The sequence below is a fragment of the Lissotriton vulgaris genome, chromosome 3_1 (assembly GCF_964263255.1).
Source record: "Lissotriton vulgaris chromosome 3_1, aLisVul1.2, whole genome shotgun sequence".
Lineage (NCBI taxonomy): Eukaryota > Metazoa > Chordata > Amphibia > Caudata > Salamandridae > Lissotriton > Lissotriton vulgaris.
Window position 1 is genome coordinate 549,260,959 of NC_141689.1, and position 24,682 is coordinate 549,285,640.

At 44.3% G+C, this 24,682-nt stretch overlaps 1 protein-coding gene across 3 annotated transcripts in view; it reads left to right on the plus strand.

The window, feature by feature from the left end:
• Positions 1-24,682, plus strand: part of LOC147726770 (baculoviral IAP repeat-containing protein 1-like) — a 929,669-nt gene that overhangs the window by 615,160 nt on the left and 289,827 nt on the right. For all 3 annotated transcript variants that reach the window (XR_015309289.1, XM_086960817.1, XM_086960818.1), the window contains exons 8-9: positions 11,956-12,037; positions 20,332-20,395. Coding sequence is in view for 2 of the 3 variants with exons in the window: in XM_086960817.1 (XP_086816943.1) it covers positions 11,956-12,037; positions 20,332-20,395 (146 nt within the window). In the remaining variant the exon portion in view is untranslated. The remainder of the gene's footprint in view (positions 1-11,955; positions 12,038-20,331; positions 20,396-24,682) is intronic.

The window sequence follows — 24,682 nt, forward strand, 5'->3', positions numbered from 1 at the left end:
TGGCAGTTGCCGCGCTTGTCTGAAAATGAATCGCTCATAGTCTTGGTTGGCCATTGGTTCGAAGTGCGCATTGAGCGCGTTTATTAGTGTGTGGTGGGTTTTGGGAGTTGCTTCCGTAAGGGTGCGGGCAATGGAATGGATGTCCTTGCCACCAAGATGGAGAATCATGGCACGCTTCTGCTCCTTATGGACCTTGGTGGCCTCGAAGAATATGAAGAGCCTGTCCACCCATTCTTTCCACTTCGGTGCGAGAGTGGAGGGCGCACCCTCCACCACAAACGGCTCAATGGGCGGAATGTTAGCCATCGCCTTAGACGCTTGGGAGGATGTCCGTGGGTAGCCGGGGGATGATCCGGCGGCAACCGGAGCGCCTGGTCAGGCGTACCTTTGTGCGGATTACGCCCGTGCAGCCCAGCGCGGTGTGGTACTAGGCGTGGGGGGTCCACGGAGGGAGCCCCTCGCGCGACCAATCAGACTCCTGTGCGCCACAGGAGGATGCAAGCCAGCGCCGCTCACCTGATGAGAGCCAGGGACCAGAGTCTTTCCACCAGGCCAGCAGAGTGGGGGGGGTGTGTGGTAGCAAGGCACGAGCACCGCGGACACGTGGGAGTGCCCGCAGCCGCCTCACCCCAATGGGGACACACACACGCACCCCACGCGGGGGATCGACAAACCACCCTCGTCGCCAATTGTTGTGTCGGGTGATGGGGGATCAGGATAGCCCTAGGGAGATCTCTTTGGGACCTACGCTCAAGGGGCATCTAATCCTTACTAGGCCTAACACGTGGCCCTAGAATAAACTCAGCCAGACACTGGGAATAAAGTTGCTTGCTCGGTCGGCGCGTCTCTATCTGAACGCCCTCGCACGTGCTCGACCTCTTTTTATTATAGGGCGGTCACATGACCAACTTGTCCGTCCCTCCGGACATCGGGGGCGGACCTTCAGGAACATAACCGGTGTGACAGGGCGAGGTCAGTAGACAGGGCGAGGTTAGCAGCGTAGTGATGTGTGTATCTACGGCGCTCTTGCTGCGATGCTCTGTGTATGCGTGCGTGCGTGCCCTGACTGCAAGGGTGATAGTCTCAGTTGGTTGGTGTGAGGTGATTTTCTCACGTGGTTGATGTAAGTCTCTAGTGAGGGTGCGTGCTCTTTAGGGGTGATTGTCTCAGTAGATTGGTATTAGGTGAGTGTGAGGTGATGGGGCTTGGGTGCGAGGTGATGGGGTTGGGTGTAAGGCGATTGTGCTTGGGTGTCATTCTCTGGTGAGGTGCGGACCCTGCGAGCCTCACGCGAGGTGAGTTTTAGTTTCAGGTGGCGCAGGCGCCAGTAGGGGAAGGTGTCTGATGGAAGTGGTCAGTACCTGGCACAGGTGCGTCTCCTCAGGTCTCCGCGTGCGCAGATGCCGCTGGGGCTCAGCACTCCTCCACACTTCCAGCTCCTGCCGCACCGGGCCAGACACGCGCTCCTGCCTCTCGAAGCCGGCAGCGCTTTGACTGATCTGCTCCCCTGGGAACCAGGCAGAAGCTATCGGCAGCCACGTGACTTCCTGGAACATCACCGCCAGTCCCAGTGCGGTCCTGTCACTCCCTCGGAGACTACTTGTCTTAAAGGGCGATATACCCAAGGGAGTAAGCCAGGTGTCAGGAGAGCGAGCACTGGGCAGAGGGATAGCACCAGTGCGAGTCTGTAGAGACGACAAACGGGTTCCTCTCCTTACTTTGTATTACATGGTGTTGCCCTTTAAGATATGTATCGTCTTTCCTCACAACTTGCCCTTATCGGCTCGTGCCCCTTTAAGCACTGGCTGCATATCTGCCAAGTATCTCCGTGACATTCAGCGCCTCCTGGTGCTTAGCCAACCGCCAGTTGCATTCTGGGAGTTGTGGTTTCGCTATCATTGCTGTATTGGCAAAAAAAAAAAAGTCAGGTCCCGGGCCAGCAGCCAATCACAGTGCGGCCTGGGGAATGACGTCACGGAGGTGTCCCGGGCCGGCAGCCAATCACAGCGCGGCCCGGGGAATGACGTCACGGGGTGTCTCGGGCCAGCAGCCAATCACAGCGCGGCCCAGGCAACAAGGGGCGGGACTTAAAAAAAGAGTCAGAAACGCCCACGATTCGCGTCCTGAGGGTAAACAGTGAAGGACAACCATGTCGTCCAATGGCTAGCCTCCATTTATGGAGCTAGCCAATGGAAGAAGGGGCGGTTTCAAGTCCCCACTACTGAGATAACATTAGATTTCGCCCTTTGGTAGCACTGCGTGCTACCGCCAGGGCGAAACCTAAAATCGAACCATCTCGGTGTTAACTTCCATCTGGCCCGATCCACTGCGCCTGCCCCCCTCTTCATCCCCGCTCCAGTCCAGCAAGGCAGCAATGCACGCCGATGCCGTGCCCTGCGCCAGATTCCCTACAGGCCCCCCAAATTAGGGCTGTAATTCCACCCCCCTTCCCAACCCTCCCCTTCCTGACCCCTGCCCTTCTGCCAGAGACCCCCCAGCCAAATAAGCATCTAATTGACCCACCCTATCCAGACCCCTCTTTTCTTCATTCCATGAAGTGAAGATATGTAACCCCTCCCAGGCATGAGTGCCCCCCACTGGCTCCGAATCCCCAGGGATGTCGTCTTCTTCCCATTTATCAGAGTCCCCCATCTCAACTACCCCCCATTCAATTCCAAACCCTCTCCCTCCCAGCTGCCAAAACCCTCCATCCCCCTAGGACTCTCCAAGATCTCCTTGACATTCCCTACTCATGCATGTCCCGTCAAACCCAGTGAGGTAATTAGCAGCCTCAATATCACTCTCAGCCCCCCTCCCCATAAACTTGCTGAGCAGATATATGCGTGTGTGCTTCTACTTCAGCATGTGCCGCAACTTGCTCCTGTCACCCCATCCACCTCCCCCTCCCCCTCCCTTTGCCTTCAAAACTGAAGTCCTCGCTCCCTTTTCTGACAGCTCCGAGGTCTCCGGTCTCACTCACCTCGGGTCCCAGAGCTGCCAAGGCCTTCTCGTTCTTTCTCATGCCTGCTGCGCCCTCACGGCTTCACCCCCTCCTCCCATCCTGGAGCTTCAGATGCAGCCAGAGGCCCGGAGTAAACAGACACACCAGAGGTCGCTCGCCTAGCACGCTTACCTCCTCTACCTTCGACCTATTGGGAGAGGTGCTCACCGCCACTGCGGCTGCCATCCCTGCCGATGCTCGCTGGGGCAGGCGCAATGAGCCTAACACTCCTGGCGCCAACAGGTAGAGCCGCCCAGCCTCACTGATAAGCCGCATCGCCTACAGCACACAAAAATCTTCTATGGTAGGACTTAATAGCCTATATAACCAACCCAAACTCCGTAAAACCTAACGTCCTGCAGCAAAAAAATTCTCTACGCTACCACAGCTCCCAGCCACAAGGTCACCAAACCTAAAATGGTGGCTGGGAGCGGCCCACGCTGACCCCTATAATTTGAGCTATAACTGGGCTATATTTTACAAGCCCAAGGCATTACAAAATGGCCGGCACCGGGCCAGCCCACCCCCTCCCACTCTGCGTGGGGGCAGTCCTCCCAACGCTCGGCTGTCCCCCAAAATCCCTTATGTGCACGAGCCATCAAGCACCATTCTCAAGTCTTTTTAGATTTTGACACAGTGGTACCGCATAGTGGCACATTGAGGCGGCATCATTATGTTAAGGTTCTTGAAAAAAGACTAAAGGCATGTTACTATGGGAATCTAAAGTACCCGTTGCCATGCTGGGGAAAGGAATAACCTTCATTGCATTGCAGTGTGACTAAAGAGTCCCTCTCCTACCGTCTGTAGTGGGGAGAAAAAATAAACAAAATTAATTTCCCAAGAAAATACACATCACTAGAGACCCCCACTTTGAGAGAACACGAAATAGGATGAGAAACACTTTTTAAAAAAAATCTTTTTATTGCAAATGGACAACATAAGGTGGTCATCACATACAGGTAATACAATTATTGCAGTGCAGAGAAACACTTTTTAATGCAATCTTCCCACCTTAGATGTGTAAATTCCTTCATAGTCCTGTACATCAACTGCCTTTGCCTTCCTGACGGTGTGTTTAGTTACTGACATGTTCACTTTGTGTTGCCACACCAGACCTCCCGCATGACTTAATGACTCCCAACTGATTTAACTACGTGCAAAACTCGTCCAATATTTCTCCAAGGGCCCAGGGGTGGATCGGGAGCAATGTAGTTCCTAAATGGACTTTGGTGCTCCCCTTTGAACACGTCTCAAGTTAGGAAGTTAAAGGTGGCAATGTCAAATAAAACTGTAGAACACATTTTGTCCAACAAGAATATTAGACAATGAAGTCTTAACCTTAAAGGTTTTGTTTTAAGTATTTAAGGTATACAAAAGTCAATATAATCAAAATTCATTGGTCAATAAATCAGAGTGCAATGTTCAGCTAACGTATAGAATCAATCAAGAACTCAGTAAGGTTCAGTTCTTCAAAATGCAGAGCATAAAATTAGACTGAATTCCGAAATAGATTTACCTTCTAAAGTGAATGGAAGGGGCTCTGCTTATTATATCAAGAAATCAAACTCTTTTATAGGACTCTAAACATAGGAGTTCATACATTCGGTACAGTCAATCAACCAATCAGTGTTTGTAAAGCGTGCTACTCATCCTTGTGGGTCCCAAGGCGCTGAGGGGGTGGGGGATGGAGGAGGGGGGCAGCAGATCTGTTCAGCCGAAGAGCCAGGTCTTGAGAGTCTTTCTGAAGGGGTTCAGGGAGGAGGCGTGCCTGATGTCTACCAGGAGTTTGTTCCATGTTTTGGCCGCGATGTGGGAGAAAGATCTTCCACCTGCTCTGGCTCTGTGGATGCACGGGGTTTCAGCCAGTGCGAGGCTAGTAGATCGGAGGTTCCTTTTGGGTACGTGGAAGTTGATTCTGTCGTTGAGGTATTCAGGTCCAGTGTTGTGCAGGCATTTGTAGGTGTGGGTTAGGTTTTTGAAGGTAACTCTTTTCTCCAGGGGGAGCCAGTGAAGCCTACATAGGTGTGGGCTGATGTGTTCGTGCCGGGGTATGTTGAGGATGAGTCCGGCGGCAGTGTTCTGTACCATCTGGATTTTGCAGAGTAGGGACTTGTTGATGCTGGCGTAGCGTGTGTTTGCATTGTCCAGTCTGCTGTTGATGTGTGCTTGGGTGATTGCCTTTCTTTTTTTAAAGTTCTTTTTATTAACATGCATTGACATAAACATACAGTACAATGGATTTGACATGTGAGAATACAGTGGAAGCCGACCATGATCACAAATACAGCATAGTGTTCCGTTGGGTGCTATGGAGTAGGGACAACATTGCAGTCGATGCTGCGGGCGGGATACATATACTCCCTCGATATGAGTTCCATGGATCCCAAATTTTGGACCATTTGCGGGGGTCACCTTGAGCTACGTAGACTGTCTTTTCCCTGTATATGCACCAATCGAGGTCTTTCTTCCAGTCTACAATCATGGGTGCATGTGCGGCTCCCCAGAGCTGTGCTATATTTCTTTTGGCTAACATGATCTCAAGTGTAACGCATTGTGTTTCATAATTGTTGAGGTCTACGAGCCTCCGGGCGGAGAACAACCGTCATGTACCTTTCGCCAGTAGTATTGGATATGTTCGCAGTCCCAGAGTATATGGATAAAAGTGCCTAGTTAAGTTCACCCCCTTCTACGTTCCCCACTCCGGCCAACCCCATATGTAGCAGTTGAGGCCCAGTGACATAGATTCTGTGAAGGATTTTGAGTTGTATCAATCGGAGACGTGCTGGGATCGCGACTGTCCTAGGGGAGGACACCACTTCCTGCCACTCCTCATCATCTATTTCAATGCTGTCCCTCACCCATTTTTCCCATAGTGTGTGGAGGGGGTTTTCCATGTTGTTTGTAAGTTTTTTGTATATTAAGGATATAGTTTTCTGCGGTAGATGACCGTCAAGTATCCTGCCCTCGAAGGGGGAAGCGTTAGACGGGAGGACCCTTCCGGGAAAAGTGATCAGAGAGCATGGCGGGTCTGCAAGTATCGAAACCGTTCCGAGTCCGCCAACTCATGTTGGTGTTGAAGCGTGGCAAATGATTTCACTTCACCTTTGTCCCAGAGGTCCTTGATACGCGAGATACCAATAAGTTCCCATTTGTCAAAGCCCTTTGATTTTCACAGGTCACCCAGCATTTGGGACTCCCACAGGGGAGTTGATAGTGTAGGTTTATGCTCCCATCCGAGCAATTTGTTGGCTGAATGCCAGACGTCGATCAAATGTTTAGTGGGGTCCGTGAGTGGGTATCTACCTGGCTTTGAGTAGAGCACTCAATTGTAGGTGCCCCCGGGGAGGAGCCACATGTCCATGATAAAGCCAGGGTCATCAGGTCGGCCATTTATGCCGTGGTTAATAACCGCAAGGTGTGCTGCCCAATAATATTTTTTGATGTCTGGTAAGCTGATGCCCCCATCATACTAATTGAGTGTGAGTTTATGTAGTGCGATGCATGCTTTTCCGTCCCACAGAAGATCACGCTGGAGTCCTTCAATTTCTCTGAAATACGAGTTAGGGACAGGTTCAGATGAGTTCTGCAAAGTGTATAAAAACCGGGGTAGCGACATCATTTTAAAAAGAGCTGCCTTGCCCAACATCGAGAGTGGAAGTGATTTCCAGCTGGTTATGTCTTGTTTGAGTCTTTGCAGTGGAGGTTAAGGGAATAGCGGAGCGTCTGATCAAGGGAGATGAATATTCCTAGATACTTAAAACCTGCTGTGGCGATCTATATTGGGCAATTTTGTGGTGGGGGGGGTGGGTCTCCCCATGGGGCATAAAGGAGGGTTTTCTGCCAATTGACACTGAACACGGAGTATCTGACAAATATGGTCAGAATGTCAAGGACCGCAATCAGGAATTTCTTGGGGGAAGCAATATACAACAGGATATCATCTGCATAGAGGGAAAAACAATCTTCACAGACCGGGGACCAGCTCAGTCCGAGTATGACTGGGTCTCTCCAATGGCTGCCTTTCTTCACTCAGGGGGGATTCACTTGAAAGTCTTGCGGAGGATTTGGAGGGTGTTGAAGCAGCTGGAGGTGACGGTGTTGACCTGCCGGTTCATGGTGAGGGATGGGTCGAGTATGATGCTGAGATTTTTGGAGTGGTCTGAGGGGGTCGGTGGCTTTTGAGGGCAGATGGCCACCAGGTGTTGTCCCATGCCGAGGGGTGGTTCCAAGGACGAGGACTTCAGTCTTCTCGGCTTTGAGCTTAAGGCAGCTATTGGTCATCCATATTGCTACTTCCTGCATCCCTTTTTGGAAGTTGAGTCTGGCGGTGGCGGGGTCTTTGGTGGGGAGGGGAATGAGTTGGGTGTCGTTGGCGTAGGATACGATGTTGAGGCCGTGTTGTCAGACGATGGCTGGGTGGGGAGCCATGTAGACGTTGAAGAGGGTTGGGCTCAGTGATGACCCCTGTTGGACTCTGCATGTGATGATCCTGGGATCGGAGAGGAATGGTAGCAGTCTGATTCTTATGCTTCTTCCGGTGGGGAATGATCGATACAGTCTAGGGCTGTTCCTTATATGCTGGTGTCATGTAGTCTGGCGATGAGTGTACGGTGGGAGACTGTGTCGAAGGCTGCTGATAGGTTGAGTAAGATGAGGGGGCCGGAGTGTCATTGTCCAAGAGGGTGTGTATGTCATCTGTGGTGGCAAGCAGGGCAGTCTCGGTGCTGTAGTTGCCCCGATATCCGGAATGGTACGGGTCGAGGACTGCGTTGTCCTTGAAGAATCATGTTAGTTCCTTGTTGACTGTTTTTTAAGCAACTTTTACTGCGAAGGGGAGGAGCGAGATGGGCTAGTAGTTCTTGAGGTTGGTGGGGTTGGCTGTGGCTTCTTGAGCAGGGGCCTGACTTCTGAGCGTTTCCACTCATCTGGTAAGGTACCTGTTTCGAAGGAGGTGTTGATGATGGGTTGTAGTTTGGGTGTGATGGTGGCTCTGTGGTAGATGTAGGGTGGCAGGGGTCCGTGGGGGCTCCCGAGTGGATGCCTTTCATGGTAGAGGTGGTGTCTTTGGCTGTGATTGGAGTCCAGGTGGTAATTGTTGGGCTGGCTGGTGTGTATGGGGGACGGGACGGCTGTGGTGTCTGATGGGTGGTTGGTGAAGTTGTCATAGAGGTTTTTGATCTTAAGGTGGAAGAAAGTTCCAAGCTAGTTGCAGAGGTCTTGGGACGGGATGATGTCTGTGGCTTCGCTGCAGGGGTTGGTGAGTTCCCACACGACGATGAAGAGTTCCTTGGAGTTGGTGGAGTTTGCAAGGATTTTGTTGTGGATGAAAGTCCTTTTGGTAGTTCTGATTTAGTTGTGGTAGTTAGTCATGGCGTCCTTGTAGGTGATGTGGTTTTCAGGTGTCTTGGCATTTCTCCAGTACTTCTTCAGGCACCTGCAGGTGCGTCTGGCTTCTTGGAGATTGGTGGTGAACCAGGCGGCTTTCCTGGGGCGGTGTTTGTCGGAGTTGCATAGCGGGGCGAGTTTGTCTGCACAGTTGGAGATCCAGGTGTGGAGTTCTCTGGCTTCGGCGTTGATGTCGGATGCCGGGGTGTGGTTGTCTTGGGTGAGGGTTGAGTTGAGTTGCTCGTCTTTGACTTTGCTCTAGTTCCTTTTTGGTGGGTGTGGGGTTGGTTTGGGTATTTTCGGTTTGTTGATGGTGAAGTGTGCGCAGTGGTGGTCGGTCCATGCGGGTTGCGTTGTGTGGCTGAAGTGGACGCTGTTTCCTGCTGCTGCAAGGGTGTGTCCTGCCCGGTGTGTCGGTGCGGCGACAAGTTGTTTAAGTCCGATGTTGGTGAGGTTGTCCTGCAGGGTGGTGGAGTTGGGGGTCGCTGGGGTTGTCGATGTGGAAGTTCAGGTCACCGATGAGTACGTAGTTCGTTGAGGGTATGGCGTGGGGTGCGATGAGGTCGGTGATTATTGTGACAAAGGGGGGCCGGAGGGTCTGTAGACGAGGGGTCCGCGGAGAGTGGAATTGGGGCTGGTCCGGATCTGGAAGTGCAGGTGTTCAGCGGAGGGGAAGGTTTCGCTGGAGGTGGTGAGGTGGAGGGTGTTCTTGTGGGCGATGGCGAGGCCCTCTCCCGGTGGTTGAGTCGGTCCTTCCACTGGATCTTGTATCCTTCTGGGATGGTGGTGCTGATGTCGAGCCAGTAGGAGGCATTGGCCCGGGTCTCCGTGAAGAAGGCGATGTCTGGCGAGAAAGAGTCGAGTAGGTTCCAGATCCCTATGCAATGCTTGTGCACGGAGCACACGTTGAGGAGGATGCATCTGAGGGCAACGCTGGTGTTGGTTTTGGGGGTGCTGGGGGCAGGGTTGGTGGTGGTGTAGGTGAAGGTCTGGCGGCAGTGGAGGCAGGAGAACTGGCCGTGGGTTGTGTAAGGTATGGCTTGTTGGCAGTCTCCGTGTCTTCCGAGGTTGAGTGCGTGGAGGGCGGCTGAGTTGTAGCGGTGGGTTGTCGGAGATGCAGGGTCCCTGGTGCCGGTCGCGATCGGGTCGCGGGCTCCATTAAGTAGGGATGGGGGAGGGGGAGGCGGGAAGCAGCAATCGGGAGGTGGGCGGGGTCTAGGGATCGGCAAATAACAGAGAGGAAACAAAAATCACAAGAGACAAAATACAGAGAAAAGTAGCAGGGAGGAATGAACCACAAGGAGACAGGCACTGAAAAAAAGGAACAGGGAGGTAGAATAACAGAGAGAACCAAGGCAATCAGGCTAGCAGGTGCAGGTAGCGGGTCGAGAGCGGTCTTGAGCCCTGCACTCCAGTGTCAGCAGTGGCGACGGTTAGGCTGTGTTGCGTGGTGTAGAACCACTTGCAGCATAGCAGATCAATGTTTGGCCACGCCTTCATAAAGAAATAGAGGTAAGAGGTCTTCCAAGAGGTAAGAGGTCTTCCAAGGTGTCTTTGACCACACATACATTGATAATGAGAGTAACTTATATCAGTTTCAGGTCCTCCCTCATGTGGCAACACAGCAGGGTGGGTGGTCTTGTGTGTCTGACACATATTTCTGCTGACATCCTTTTCTAACCGTGTTCTACTTTGTATGTGAATACTCCATTCAGCAGAAAAGGTTGGCAGCCACCAGGGCCCTAAATCTGTGCCTTGGTGTTTGCAGTTCAGGCCTTGGCCATGGGCTCTGAATTGTTCACCCACCATCATAATTACTGTAAATACCTATCAGCTCAATGAGGCCAGGCCCATACATTAAATCTTCACTCACCATTTTGGGAGCATATTTCAATATGGGGTGAGATCAGTCCACATCAACCAAGTGATGTGCACCGTCTCTCCTTCCACAGATTCTACCTTTGAGAATTGTGTTGGATCCTCTGCTCTTCTTTCTTTCTGACAGGTTTTTAGCAAGCTATGGCCTCTTTCATTTTAAGCGTGGGTCACCATAAATTTGAGAGGATTAAATGTTGTGCATAATGAGCACCAGTGTCCATAGACAATGTAGTTTTTGTCATATAGACCATCTCTAACACAGTATTCGGAGATTATATTGTACATTGTACCTGGTAGGTTTGAGTTTTCTCTTGTATTGTCATTTCATGTCATTCTTCTTTACTCTCTTCAACTGATCTACTGGTCTGCTGGTCCTCACTTCACCTAAATGCTGTCAAATTTCTTCTCCGTGTTTGCTATGCAGACTCCTGACTAATCCGGGAACTGACATCATTCTGAGACGTTTTTCAGATGCATGCCATGTCGCCCAGAATAAGATGGCTCAGCCTGAATGATTGTCCTATATTGTTCCCTTCTTGATTGGTGTTGCCTATTGCGTGTGTGCTCACTTTTCACAAAAAATTAGAAAAATGTGTATGCGTAGTCGCCTGGTTTAGTTGGGCCTATCATGGTAAGAAGTCTGTGGATATAAATAAATGTTGCCCACAGTGACAGCTATTATGAAGTACAGATTTTGTGTATATCACCCTGTAGTAACCAAGTCCACGCTGGAAGTAGTATTTCATGAGGATTTATTCAGGTTGGTTACAGCATAGTAGTATAGTAGATATTAGCCCCACCAGGAGCACCCAGCTAGGCGCTCAGCCCTTCTCCAACTGTGAGTTCCCACTCCCAACATTCCATATTGCATCACTCAGGCAGGTTTCCACTGGCACAGCTTAAATAATAGCAACCCAGGATACTACACACCCCAATGTACCATAAAAGCTTTCACAGTATTTCACAGTATCACCCATGATTTCCTTTCCATTGAGGAAGTTGTTCATTTGCACAATCCACAGCTTCCACATAAATCCATTAGTTGCAGATGACAAAGGTGTGAAGCACATTGGCATATAGGTCTCACATAGGCCTGCCACCCACAGTGCCATTTTTATTGGATATGTCTGTGCCAGGGAACATTGAATCCCTTTGACACAACACACAAGCACCTGATGTCTTGGTATAGGTCATCTTCATCACAAGCTAATGTGGCTCACAGCATGAGTGACATTCATTGGTGGTCTGTACCGGAGCAGTAGGTTCACAGAGAACCCAACACATGACAGGAACAGGAACACTGTGGGCCGTGCATAGTACCGATCACACAAGACTGACACAACAGGAGTGTGGCTCAGAATTCAAGGAGCAACACATTCTTCTTGCAGGGACTCTCTAGTCCCAGGTAATACACAACAGAATATTCCATGTTGGAGAAATCCTTTCTAGGTGAATGTAAGAAAGATGTTTGTTCTGAGCCCAGCAAGTCTGGATATAGGGATTGGGGCAATATAAAGCTCCAGAAGACGTTGTTGTACTGAGATGCTGTCCAAATGAGCAGACCAAAGCATACATAATATATCTTTAGTTTAACTTACTCCCACTAAAGGGACACTAAGTTGATGCCTAGTGTAATTCTTAAGGTCCATGCTTGTGTGGCTACATGACCTATTAAATGCTTCATTTTGTAGATGCAAATATCTGCAAAGCCAGGCTCCTGCGAGAGAAAACGACCCTCAAGCAGAATATATTAACATAAAGAATTTATCACAGGTAAGAATTTTTGTATGTTTTATGGCCAAATTATAGTAGATGCAAGTGCATGACGAATCCCCTCACAGACAGCCCTAAACCGCTCGATGATAGAAGCCCATTGTCCTTGTTGGAGAGCCCACAGATTAATGTCATTCTTGGGGCTTGGGGTCGTGTGGTGTTCTGTAGTGGGTAGGTTGTGGTGCTCCTCAGTCCAATATACTTGCATTAAATGAGCATGTTTAGATTTTTACCCTTAGACCTGTTTTCTCGGGGCTGCTAGGAGTCAAGGAAGACGTTATGGGAGGCCCTACTGCGCATACTAACTGAGCCCGAAGGGAACGTTCTAGATTTTTATGGCACAAGATATATATTTTTAAGAGAATCCGTAATAACGCACATTCAAATACTCATTTGGAAGAAGTTAAGTGTTTTCCTCACAAGAAGGTCGGCATCAAACACTGGCATAACAGTCAAAAATAGAACTTTGCCTAGTCAACATTCCACATGCTGGGACTGAACCATGTGCTTCTTTACTTACTTCCTCAGAGCAGATACCAGGCAGCTAACGTTCAGCCATGAAGAAAGAGTGCTTCCCCTCACAAGACCAAGTAGCTGCACCCTGCATATGTATCCGCCAGCAGATCACAGTATGGGTAGTGTTTAAACTGGAAAAACGTGTTGAGTTTTGAACCATAAGGACTAGTCCTAATAATAACACTATTCTTACAACGCTCAAATGACGAGTGATGGAATTCCACCTGCAGCGAAAACTCTGGGTGAAACTCCACCACATGCAATCCCAAGTGTCTCCGGGGCCAGAGGTTTTGGGTCTTCATTCTGGGCCTGGCGACCCCGGACCTTCTTTACACACTACTGGTGCAGGGGCTGCGGGCAGGAAGGAACACAGCCTGTCCCTGCACGACCTCTACAGCTCTATGGTGGTGATTACAGTTCTATGCCCAACCGCCTCGAGACTGCCCTGACCTCACCCTGACCCCACTACTGTTGCATTACCCTTCTTTTTTTTAGTTAAATAATTTTTTTATTGAAGATAAATAACGCAGGCATATAAATATAATATTTCGTTCCGATAAAAGATAAGAGTATACAATTATATAGTAATAACATCTGTAAATAAGTAAATTAAAGATATGAGGTCAAAACGATTGTATAAAAACTTGAATTAATTCTCTTAACAAATGACTAATAAATAACATTATATGACTGAACTTTATACTGATAGACTGAGTACCTGTAAAAATATAGGAAGCTATATTATATTAGCAAAACAATGGATAAAAAAGAGAGAGGAGAAGATAAAGGAAAAGAAAAAGATAGAGAGAAGGAAAGAAAAAGAAGAAAAGGAAAAGAAAGAGAAAATATAGAATATAGAAGAAGTTATGAAGAAAGTGAATTCGATGACAGATAAGTAGTGAACGGTAGCCATATTAGATCAAATTTAATTTCCAAATGAATTGAAGTATTAGGCACTGAAGCAATTCTGTGTTCATCACATATTAAATTCCATCATTGTAAAAAGGATATTTTAGAATTGTCTTTCCAACATGTTAATATGACCTTAAAAGCAACAGCAATAAATAAATCAAATAAAATTGATTTGGAGGCAGTTTGATCAAAGTCAGGTGATAGAGTACCTAAAAATACAATGTGGATGTTAAATTAAATTTTATAAGAAAAAATCAATAGACATTTTGACCAAACAGCTTTCCAGAAAGCATATACCTTAGGATAGTAGTAAAGTAAGTGTATTAAAGAACCTTCAGCAGTAAGACATGACCAACAAGATGGTGAGATTGATTGGTTGAACTTATGTAACAGAAGGGGAGTACTATCAACTCTATTATAAATAAAATATAAGGATTGTGTGATATTAGCAGCGTTGGATGTCTTGAAGGGTTTTTGACCTAGTTTGTCCCAGTGAGAGAAAGACAATGTTTGGGATATATCCTGCTCCCATTCTAGCTCAACTTTTGACTTATTCCGTGTGTAATTAACTGTAGATAAAGCTTTATATATAAACGAGGCACTTGGAATAGTGTCAGAAGAAACTTGGTACAAGGGTGTATCCGGTGTGAATGAATTTGGAATTGGCTGAGAAATGAAATTCTGTAAACAGCTCTGAAGTATTGGAGCTAAAATGTTATATTGCTGAATATATGTATCAGGTAAATTGAAGGTCTCTTGCAATTGACGCAAAGGTGAAATCATATTATTAACAATCATTTGATTTACATAAAAAAGGCCGCTTTCTTTCCAGTGTCTGTAATAAAATGATTTGTGACTAAATTTAATCTGTTTAATAAACCATAATGAGGAGGCGAGGAAAGATTGATAATTATCAAAATCCTTAAAGAAAAGTGTATGTAAAAGGTATTGAGAATATTGCAAAATTGGATATTTAGAAATAAAAGTACAATTAGTCATAAATACAACATCCTGTAATGAAAAATCGTTTAACAATGAACATTCAACAATAACCCAAGAAGGTTTAGGTAGATGTTGATAATCTTTAGATATTGCATAAAAATGATGGATTAGAAAAGCATTATGGTATAACCTAAAATCAGGAAATCGGATACCTCCCTCGGTTTTTGGACAAAGTAATTTGGATAAGGCAATGCGTGCACGCTTATTATTATTATATACATATAGAATTAATCTGTGTAAAATAATAATTGGGGATTTTAAATGGTAACATAGACAATGTAAACAGTACCTGGGGAACAATCATCATTTTAATTGTATCTAGTCTGCCCCACCAAGATAAAAATAAAGGAGACCATGAGGTCAACAAATTGGTAATTTTACGTTTTAAAGCAGTAATGTTATGGGATAATGTATCACGAATATTGGAGGAAAACCATGTGCCTAAATATTTAATGTTTTGAGGGCACCATGTAAAGTTGGCAGAATCAAACATATGTTGGTAGCATGAAGATTTTGAAAGTAAAATCTCGTTCTTGTTGAAATTTAGTTTATAGCCTGAAACATTAGAGAATGATGAGATTTCATATAAAAATGGGGTAGAGAGGTAACAGGATTGGACATATACATAAGAACATCATCTGCATATGCAGAGAGTTTAATTTGGTAGGATTTCAGAGTAAAACCAGTAATAAGGGGGTTATTTCTAATTCGTTCAAGGAAGGGTTCCAGGCATAACAAAAAAAGTAATGGGGAAAGGGGGCAACCCTGACGTGTACTTCTTTGCAGAGAAAAATATGGGGAGAAAAGACCATTAACAAAAACACATACTTTCGAATTTGTATATAATAGTTTGATATATGAAATACATTTTGAACCAAATCCAAACCATTGTAAGGTGTAAATCATTAATTCCCAAATTATTCGATCAAAGGCTTTCTCTGCATCCAAAGATAATGCGGCTAAGGGAGAAGGATATTTACCACTAAGCGTGAGAATATTGGAAAACATTCTGGCATTATCAGAGACTAATCGTCCTTTAATAAAACCAACTTGATCTGGGTTAATAAGAAATGGAATAACTTTCTCTAAACGAGAAGCCAAAATCTTAGCAAAAATTTTACAATCATAATTGATTAGTGATATAGGACGACATTTTTTGCAAAAGGAGGGGTCTTTGTCTGGTTTAGGAATGACAACAATAAGGGCTTCTAAAAAAGAGCCACAGGCCTTAGAGTTGAATAGGAATGACTTAAAAAGTTCTAATAATTTAGGGGCAAAAATAGAAGAAAAGGCAAAAAATATTTCAACTGAAAAGCCATCTGGGCCATGAGCCTTAGATTTTTTCAAGGATTTGAGGGTGTCAGTTATTTCTTGAAGAGAGATATCCTTCTCTAGTGGTGAGAAGATATCTGGTAGGGATTTAGGTTTAGGGATATATTGGAAAAAAGATACAAAATCTTCTTCAGAGGGAATAGTAGTTTCTGTGTATAATAGATTGTAATATGATTGAAATGTACTAATAATATCAGAATCTGATGAGGAGTGTATCGTTAATTTCTGAGTGTATAGGACCAATGGTTTAACGTTCAGATTTCATTTTTAAATAATTCGCTAACAATTTCCCTGCTTTGTTTTGGCCACCGTGAAATTATGATTTAACCTTAATAAGAATGTTACAGGCGTCCACAGTGGCAGTTTTGTTCAGGGCGGATTTAGCTTTAATTAACTCTTGTAGTAATGAGGAGGATTTGGATGAGAAGTATTTGTGTTCCAAAGTTTTGATTAGTGTTAGGGTTTCTTTGTATTTAGCACTCATTAACTTTTTTTTCTTTGAAGAATAAGCAATAGTGAAGGCTCTAAATGATGTTTTAAAAGCATCCCAATTATTATGGATTGAGGTATCCAAAGAGTTGTTAAGTACAAAGAATTCATTAATAAAAGAGGTCGCTTCTGAAATAAAAGTGCGATCTGATAAAAGGTGATTGTTAAATCGCCAGCAGCCTTGTTTGCATGTGGTGATGGAAATATCAATAGAAGTAGAGGCGGGAGCATGGTCAGAAATGAAAATAGAACCAATTTCAGATGAGTTGAGACAAGGTAATAGTGATGTGGAGATTAAAATATAGTCAATACGAGATCTTGTATGGTGAACAGGGAAAAAAAAGGTAAATTCCGAGGAATCTGGATTACATGTTTTCCATGCATCAAAGAAAGGACGTGATGAAATGGCTGATTGGAATGATTTGTGGGTTTTATCTGGTTTACATTTACAATTGGATTTTCTGTCAGAAAAAGGGTCCAACCAGTTATTAAAATCACCAACAACCACTACATTAGAATTAGATATAGATAGTAGTTTCATTTATTTAGATTGCCAAAATTCCATATCTGGTTTAACAGGTTCATAAATATTGAAAAAAGTAATTTGCATTTTGTTGATAATAGCATCCACCAGCAACGACCGACCATAAGGATCACATTCTGTTGATAATATTTGGGCATTAGTAGGTGCATGGAACAATATAGCAACACCACCATGAGGTTCCGTAGCAGGAGAAAAAACAATTTGATTGACCCATTGGCATTTGAGTTTAAGATAATCTACATCAATTCAATGGGTTTCCTGTAAAAAAGCAACTTGGGCGTTAAGTTTAGCTAAATGAGACAATACCTTTTGACGTTTGACAGAATGACCTAGACCACGTAAATTCCACGAGACCATATTAACCATGATGTTGGATTAGGGGATACATGAGGAAACAGGAACACGAAACTGCATAATCAACAAAGAAAAAGAAAGAAAGACATTGTTTGGTATGTGATGAAGAAAACGCATTATGAAAAGTAAAACAGTTACGAAGAAAAAAGACTAAAAGTAAGATGAAATGATAAGAGTGAAGAGGAAAAAAGGAGAAGAGAGAAGAAGGAAACAGATAGAAGAAGCAAGTAAACAGATCAAGGAATAACATCCATATCTGTAAAGAGAAGAATGATCGAAAGGAGAGGTGCATAGTGACGCCAGAGAACACGGACCACAGTAATAGGTACAAAGAAATGGAAGAAATGAGAACCTTATGGGTAAAATGATAACAAATAATCAGAAAACATCAAGTAAGGAAAACTTTTGGAATCAAATTGATGATCCTGAAATATAAGAAAAGTCAAGTATTAGTATTCATGCCATGAGAAGAAAGATTATGAAGAAAGAGTTTAAGTTTCTCTGGATCATCAAAGGAACGTGATCAACCATCATGTGTGATTTTACAGAGGCATGGATGGAGAATTCCATATTGGATGTTAAGATGCATCATCTGAGGACGTAGAGCAAGAAATTCTTTGCGCAGGCGTTTGTTGCAATGGAGATGTCTTGAGATATGAAGATATTATGTCTCAACCAGATAAGACGATGTTTAAGTCTTAAAGCCTTCAAAACTTGCATAAGCTCTGTGAATTCCAAGAAAAGCATTATGACTCCACTTGGTTTGTTAGCGGTAGTATGAAGACGACCCAGACATTGTGCTCTTTGTATATTGAGAGGACACGTTGATGTCTGAAGATCTAGGAGTTCTGGAAGGAATTTCTGTTGAAATGTCACCATGTCAGGACCTTCAATATTCTCCGGAAGTTCATAAAGGCATAAATCATTTCTACGATTGCGATTTTCGAGATCCTCAGTATGGATTTTTAATTTGTGAATTTCCTGTTCTAGTAGTGGAATCTTTGCAGAAACATCCTCTATGTCGCTAACTCGTTGTTCAAGTTCCAGTACCTTTCCCTCCATAATAACCCAACTCTCAATTTGTTTTAGTTTTTCATTTGAAGTGGACATAAAGGGTTGAAGACCACAGACTTCATCTAATATAGAGTCCATAATTTGATTCTGTGAGGAAAGAATAGGAGAGGGTCTGTAGTTTTTATGTCTTTTCGGTTTTATACCAGATGAGGAAGATCTAGCGGAGTGGATTTCAGTAGCCATTTTAATTTGGAAAGGAAATCACCTTGAGAGCTGTAGTAAAAGCGAAGAAATCCCAACAAATGTCATCGAAAACAAACTGCCTGTCGTGAAAGACAAGTCATTCTTTATGTTGATAAAAAAGGTTGTAGGTACAATTCCTTTAGTATGAGACAAAGAGTTCAAAGTTCCTCCAATGAGCCAAAGCAACAGGTGAACTTCAAGTGGAGCTCATCAAAATATTGAAGTAGAGCTTTACTTGAGAAGAAAACTGCTCCATTACTACAAAATAGCAGAATGTATATGGAAAAAACTGCATATTTATGTATTAATCAGTGCCCATTGGAGCTTGTAGCAAAAGATTACTGTGAGGAATCATTTTGCTTTCACCGTCACTGAAAAACGGCAAAACTCGCCAAAAAAAAAGACAGGCTGCAAACTTAGAGTTTGGAGAAATGCAGAACCAGATTCAGAATCACACTGTCAGTGACGCTGCTGGAAAGTCTTGGCATAGCAGTATCAATGAAAACATGATGTCACCTCTTTTGTTCATTCTTATTCTAGTCCTTTTTAACTGGATTCTGATAGGCTGCCTTTCAGTAACCCCATACTATTCGTACTCATTGCTCTTCCTCCACAAACTTCTTATTTTCAATCAGTAGTCAAGTCTTCTTTTTCTACATTGCCCACCACTGGAAAAAACGGCAAAAAGTGGCAAAAAAGAAAGACGCGAGTGCAGCGATTCAAAATGGCGGCCGCTCGCGTCTCTGTGAGGTGGAAACTACCGCGGCAGTGAACAGGCTCATGAAAGGTAGGAATCGTTCATAAAGCTGTATCCAGATTCACCTCATCTTCCGATATCCAGGCCCGTCACCCACAGCATAAATGACCGGGAAATGAGGCTCGAATAATATGCAGAGTCCAGCGTCAATGCTGAGCACATAGCGGGTCCACCATATCACCTTGGCGTGCAAGCCACGCCCTGTTGCATCTCCCTTCTGCTGACATTTTCCACCTGCTTCGAGCAGGAAACCCACAGAAAGCACCCCGAAGTCTACAGCTCTTTATAGTTATTGCCAATTCCAGGGATACTGACTGAAATAGTATATTCTGCCCCTCCCATATCCCTACATAAAAACACGGCTACACAGGATCAGACTGGCCTATAGGCCAGCCAGGTGGTGCCCGACGGGCTGGTTGTCTAGTTTAATGTGTGGGAATTTTTGGGGACCGTTTGTGGGACTGTTTTATGGTCTGCTGGGCCTGTTTCTGATGTTGAATTCCCAGATATTAACACAAACATTGTCTGCTGCAAGGTCAAATGCATGTAGTCTTCCATACCTTGCAAAACACTGTTGCAGCGTGTCTTTCCAAGTTCAAAACTGTCCCAGTTTTTTTTAACGCGGAACGCTTTTTATCAAAATTCACTAAAGGGGGTCGCTTTTTTTTGTTTGACTAGGCTCTTTTCTGTCCCAGTCCGACCCCACAGTTACATTGAAATCAGGGCCAAAGAGTATCCTTGTAGATTACCGGCTTGGGGTGTTTTCATCCGTTCATATCCACTAAGCCACTACCTACAAGGAAAGCAGCTCCAGTGAAGATGTGATCGTTGTATTGAGTCCCTTTCTGTCACAAGCTCAGGCACAGGTCTTCTCATAAGGATCTCGAAGGCTGACATTGTCTCTTTAACCAAGACATTGAGTCCTCCTGATATGCACACCCAACAACAAACACTGTCTATCCCTGATGTGTTTAGTTGTCTGTGAGGCATGGGGATGTGCGCTTCCGCCAATTTGTGCACCAGATAATAAACCGTGTATGATCGTGTCATGGCTGTTCTTATTTAGAACAATTTGTAATCTAGTGTATCCAAGCAGCTTTTTCATTTTACATAAATGAATTTCCATTCCAGAAAAAAGAAGGGTCATCCTCAACTTGCACAAGTGCAGGAAACCAGCCCAGCCCCTTTGATAGTGGTGAGTATAATTCATAATTCTTTAATGAACATTATTTAGTTCTGTTCTTCAAATCTTGAGTGTCCTGAGTGTTTCTTAATCGTTCAGAGGTGCATAGATTAGATTTACATATGTATTAACTTTGCTAGCCATTGCCGCCACAGTATTGTGTCTTTAGACTACTCACCCATGGATCGTGAATGGTCATGCGCTCCATTAAATGCACTTAAACACTCCACAGACAGTTCACAAATGTATGCTTCATGAAGGAGCAAACTAGCACGAAACTAAAGATTTGCAAAGATTTACTTTCATACTCCTTGGAATTTTTGTGAATCCCAGAATTGTATGGAAAGCTTAGTCTATTGAACATAATTTTCCAAGATTAGACTAAATATCAGCAAATTGGAAAGAACAGTGTTTGCTGGTTACGGTTCAGCCCATGAGTTTCCTGCCATTTGTGGACATTCTTTGACAAAAAGTCTTGCGTTTCCACAATAATGGCACACGCATGTGTTTCTTCTCTGATTCTGTTCTTTGGTTCTTTATGATTTCTGGATAGCTCCAATTTGCATCAATTATTTTGAGGAATTTACATCATCCTTGAGTGATTCAGTCTGTTCTGAGATTGGATGTTTTTTTAGGACACCAACTCCTTTCTTGACTCACCTTCACACACCACGAGATACTCTTTCTTTCAAAAACTTTTATTCGATTAGCATTTAGTGAATCATAAAAAGTACATCATACAATACAGATAAGATTTACATAAAAACACAATGTTGCTATGCAGAATGTTGTTTAAAAAAAATTAGATAAAACCTTATTACAAATTAATTCTTCACACACCACGAGATACTCATGTTACACACCATCTCACACTAACACCCCACCATCAGTCAAACTTCTCACCAACATAATAGAGAGTGAACCGTGCACTGCTTCTGCAAATGCTGTAAATCTTCTGTGTGTGTTTGTGCACAGAAAATTCTCCATCAGATTTGAGCAGGGCAGAAGATGGCAGTCGGGCCTTTCAGTTCAGAGGTAATTGTAGCCCCTGGGCATCCCTTTGGAATTTGCCTGTTCTCGGACATTTGCATGGCAGGTGATGTTGGAGGAGTTTCCAAAGTACTCTTTTAGTTCTGGATAAAGGAAGACAGCTTCCAAGCTGCTTACATCACCAGAGGGCATGGTAATTCTTATGATTGCCTTCCCATATGGCTGTGGTACCAGTCAAAGAATTGCCTGTATTCTCCTTTTCCCAGGAATGGTCTGGCAGGCCAGGAAAATATTTTTTTTTTTTTTTTTTTTTTTTAGAGTTTGAAGACTTCTCTATCGGTTCCAAGTAAACAAGTACATCAGTCCACATTTCTTTTTTTTAAAATCATTTTTATTAAAAAGTATTTACAACATTTTTTAACCCCACCCACCCGCACAGGACATTTTGACACATGCTTGAATAATGGACATAAGAATACATACCAATACTAATTACTACAGGGAGAGAGATGAGAAAATTGCACAAAAAAGGGAAAAAAGAACAAAAAACAAATGGAAACCTCTAGTAAACTACTATCAAGTTGCTTATGAATCCCCAAACATTACTAACTCCTTTCCTTCCACTCCCTAATTGGATTCCATATACGTAGCCCTAACACTCTTCCTTTTTTTCTCTTCCTGGCTTCAATCGCTTTTTCCAAATTGTGGATACTTAGCAACCTGACTATCCATTGATGTACTGTGGGTGGGAGTCGGTCCCGCCATGCAGAAGCAATACATATCCGGAATACTGTCATAGCCACAAACAGGAAATATTCATACTGAAGTTGGTGTAAGCCCTGCCCCACCCCTAGTAATATCAAATCTGGAGGTAACTTAACCTCTATATTTAACAATCTATCCAGGAATGCTTTGATAGCTCCTATCAAGGGATGCAGGTCAGAGCAGGTAGAAAATATGTGTATTATATCTCCGTCTGTGCTGTCACACCGCGGACAGGTTATCCCCTGTGTACCCTCCCCCATTGTGCGATTCTAGCCGGTGTGTAGTATAGCTTATAAATCGTTTTAAAATGTTGGGCTTGTAGGGCTGCTGAGCGAAGGATCTCCTGGCCTAACTGTAATGATTTCAAAGATACCCCCTGTGCTGTTCCTAATTTCTTCATCCATTTAGATTCATATTTTCCTAAATCATCCTCTCCGTTCAGCATGAGCTCTGCATAAAACCTTTTAATTGTGCACCCATGTCCCCTCTCGACAATCCTTAGAATTGTATTATCTACAAACCCTTGAGATCCCCCTCTTTTACTAGATAAGAAACTTCTAGTCTGCAGATACTTAAAGAAACTTTTTGACCTAATGCCAAATACACCTTAAATTTCCGAGAATTGACGCATTCCTTACGGTCCTACCAAGTCCCCCACTTTCTTCACCCCCGACGTCCCCATTCCAAGAAGGTCGCATTCGCGAAGATCTCTTGCGGAGTTGTAGGATTCTTACATAATCTGGTATAGGCGTTGAATCTTCCGAGCCCAAAACTTTTTGTAAAAGCCTTCCAGATCCTATATGCCGCATCCACTGTTTTAAATCTCGTTTTTCTTAAAGTAACTGGGTTCCGTGTACTTCAAAAAAACATTCTCTACATCCTCCCCTAGTACTAGTCCATAAATAGAAGTTGACCCAGACTGTGTCCCTGCTTCAATCTCCGCCCCCCCTATGAGGCCTGTCATTTGCTGTAAGGCTGCTGCCCAATAATATAATCTAAAGTCCGGTAGTGCCCACCCTCCCCTATCCCTGGGTAGTGACATAAATCTCATTGCTCTTCTTGTTTTGCCAATCGACAAAACAAAGCGATTTATCATTTGCTCTATTGTGTTAAACAAAATGGAGTTAAAAAAAAAGAGGAATCGTCCTAAATAAATATAAGAATTTTGGCAGTAGATTCATTTTAACAAAGTTTACCCGTCCGACTAGTGACATATGTAAGTTCTGCACCCTATCCAGATCTTTCTTCGCTTTCTTAATTATTGGACTTATATTTATTTCTACCAGACTGTCAAGCTCTGCCGTGACCATCACTCCCAAGTAAACCCCAGCCGGAACCATCCGCGAATCTGAACACGCTGCCTGTGAATTTTTAATAATTTGAGTTTTAGTCTTGTTCAGGGCATATCCTGCCACCTGACCAATCTGCTCTGCTTCCTCTTCTACTGCCCTAATAGCCTCTCTGGGTGAGGGTGTAATAACTGCCACGTCATCGGCATATGCAAGAACTTTACAGAGACCCACTTTGGTTACCATTGGTGCGATCCGACTTTTTTGCTCCAATTTATGTATCAGTGGGTCTATGTACATTGCGAACAGTAGTGGAGAACACGGACACCCTTGCCGTGTGCACCGGGTAATTTCAAATGGAGCGGTGCGGCCGGCATTCACCCTAATACATGCAGTGGGTACCCTATACAGTATCTGGATGGCTCTCACAAAGCCCTCCCCACACCCCCCTCTCGTCAACACCACCCATAGGAACTCCCAAGACACTCGATCAAATGCCTTTTCGGCGTCCAGCAACATGACTGTCAATGGGTTTCCTGCGACCTCTTGCGCATCAAATAATTCACCTTCCTGATATGTTGGGTGGTACCCTTGTGTGGAATGAACCCATGCTGGCTTATACTAACCAAGTTGTCAATAACCCTGGAGAATCTTGCTGCTAACGCTTTTGAGAACATTTTTACATCTGAGTTTATAAGAGTAATTGGTTGGTAGGATCCTGGCTCATTTGAAGGCAGTAAAGTAGGCAATAATAGAATAAATTATTTCAAAATGCATCACTTGCAAATCCACACAGAAAAGAACATGTAACAGCATACATACATAACCTAGAAACAGAATTCTAAGCATTGAGCATATAAATCGATATTTAGCACACCACAGTACTTAGAAGAAATGCACTCAAGGGTAAATTACAGCGCAAACTACACATTGCATAAATTAGTAAATATGCAAAATTGTACACAACATCTTAAACATAACAAATCAAAATAATAAAAGTAGTCACCGTTTTCATTTGAATGAAGGGAGACAGAAACAGCTCTGTAGAAATCTCCATGGGAAAATGTAAAGAAAATCAAACAGTACCTGGTTGGAAAATAAATAAATAAATAAATAAATAAATAAATAATGAAACAGCAAACACCGGTGAGCGATCTCTCACCCGGGTTGTAGATCCAAACGTAGTGAAATGGTGTGCAAATCAAGTTCTCGAAGTCAGGAATGTAGACAGACTCCCAAATGGTGTAAAGCCAAG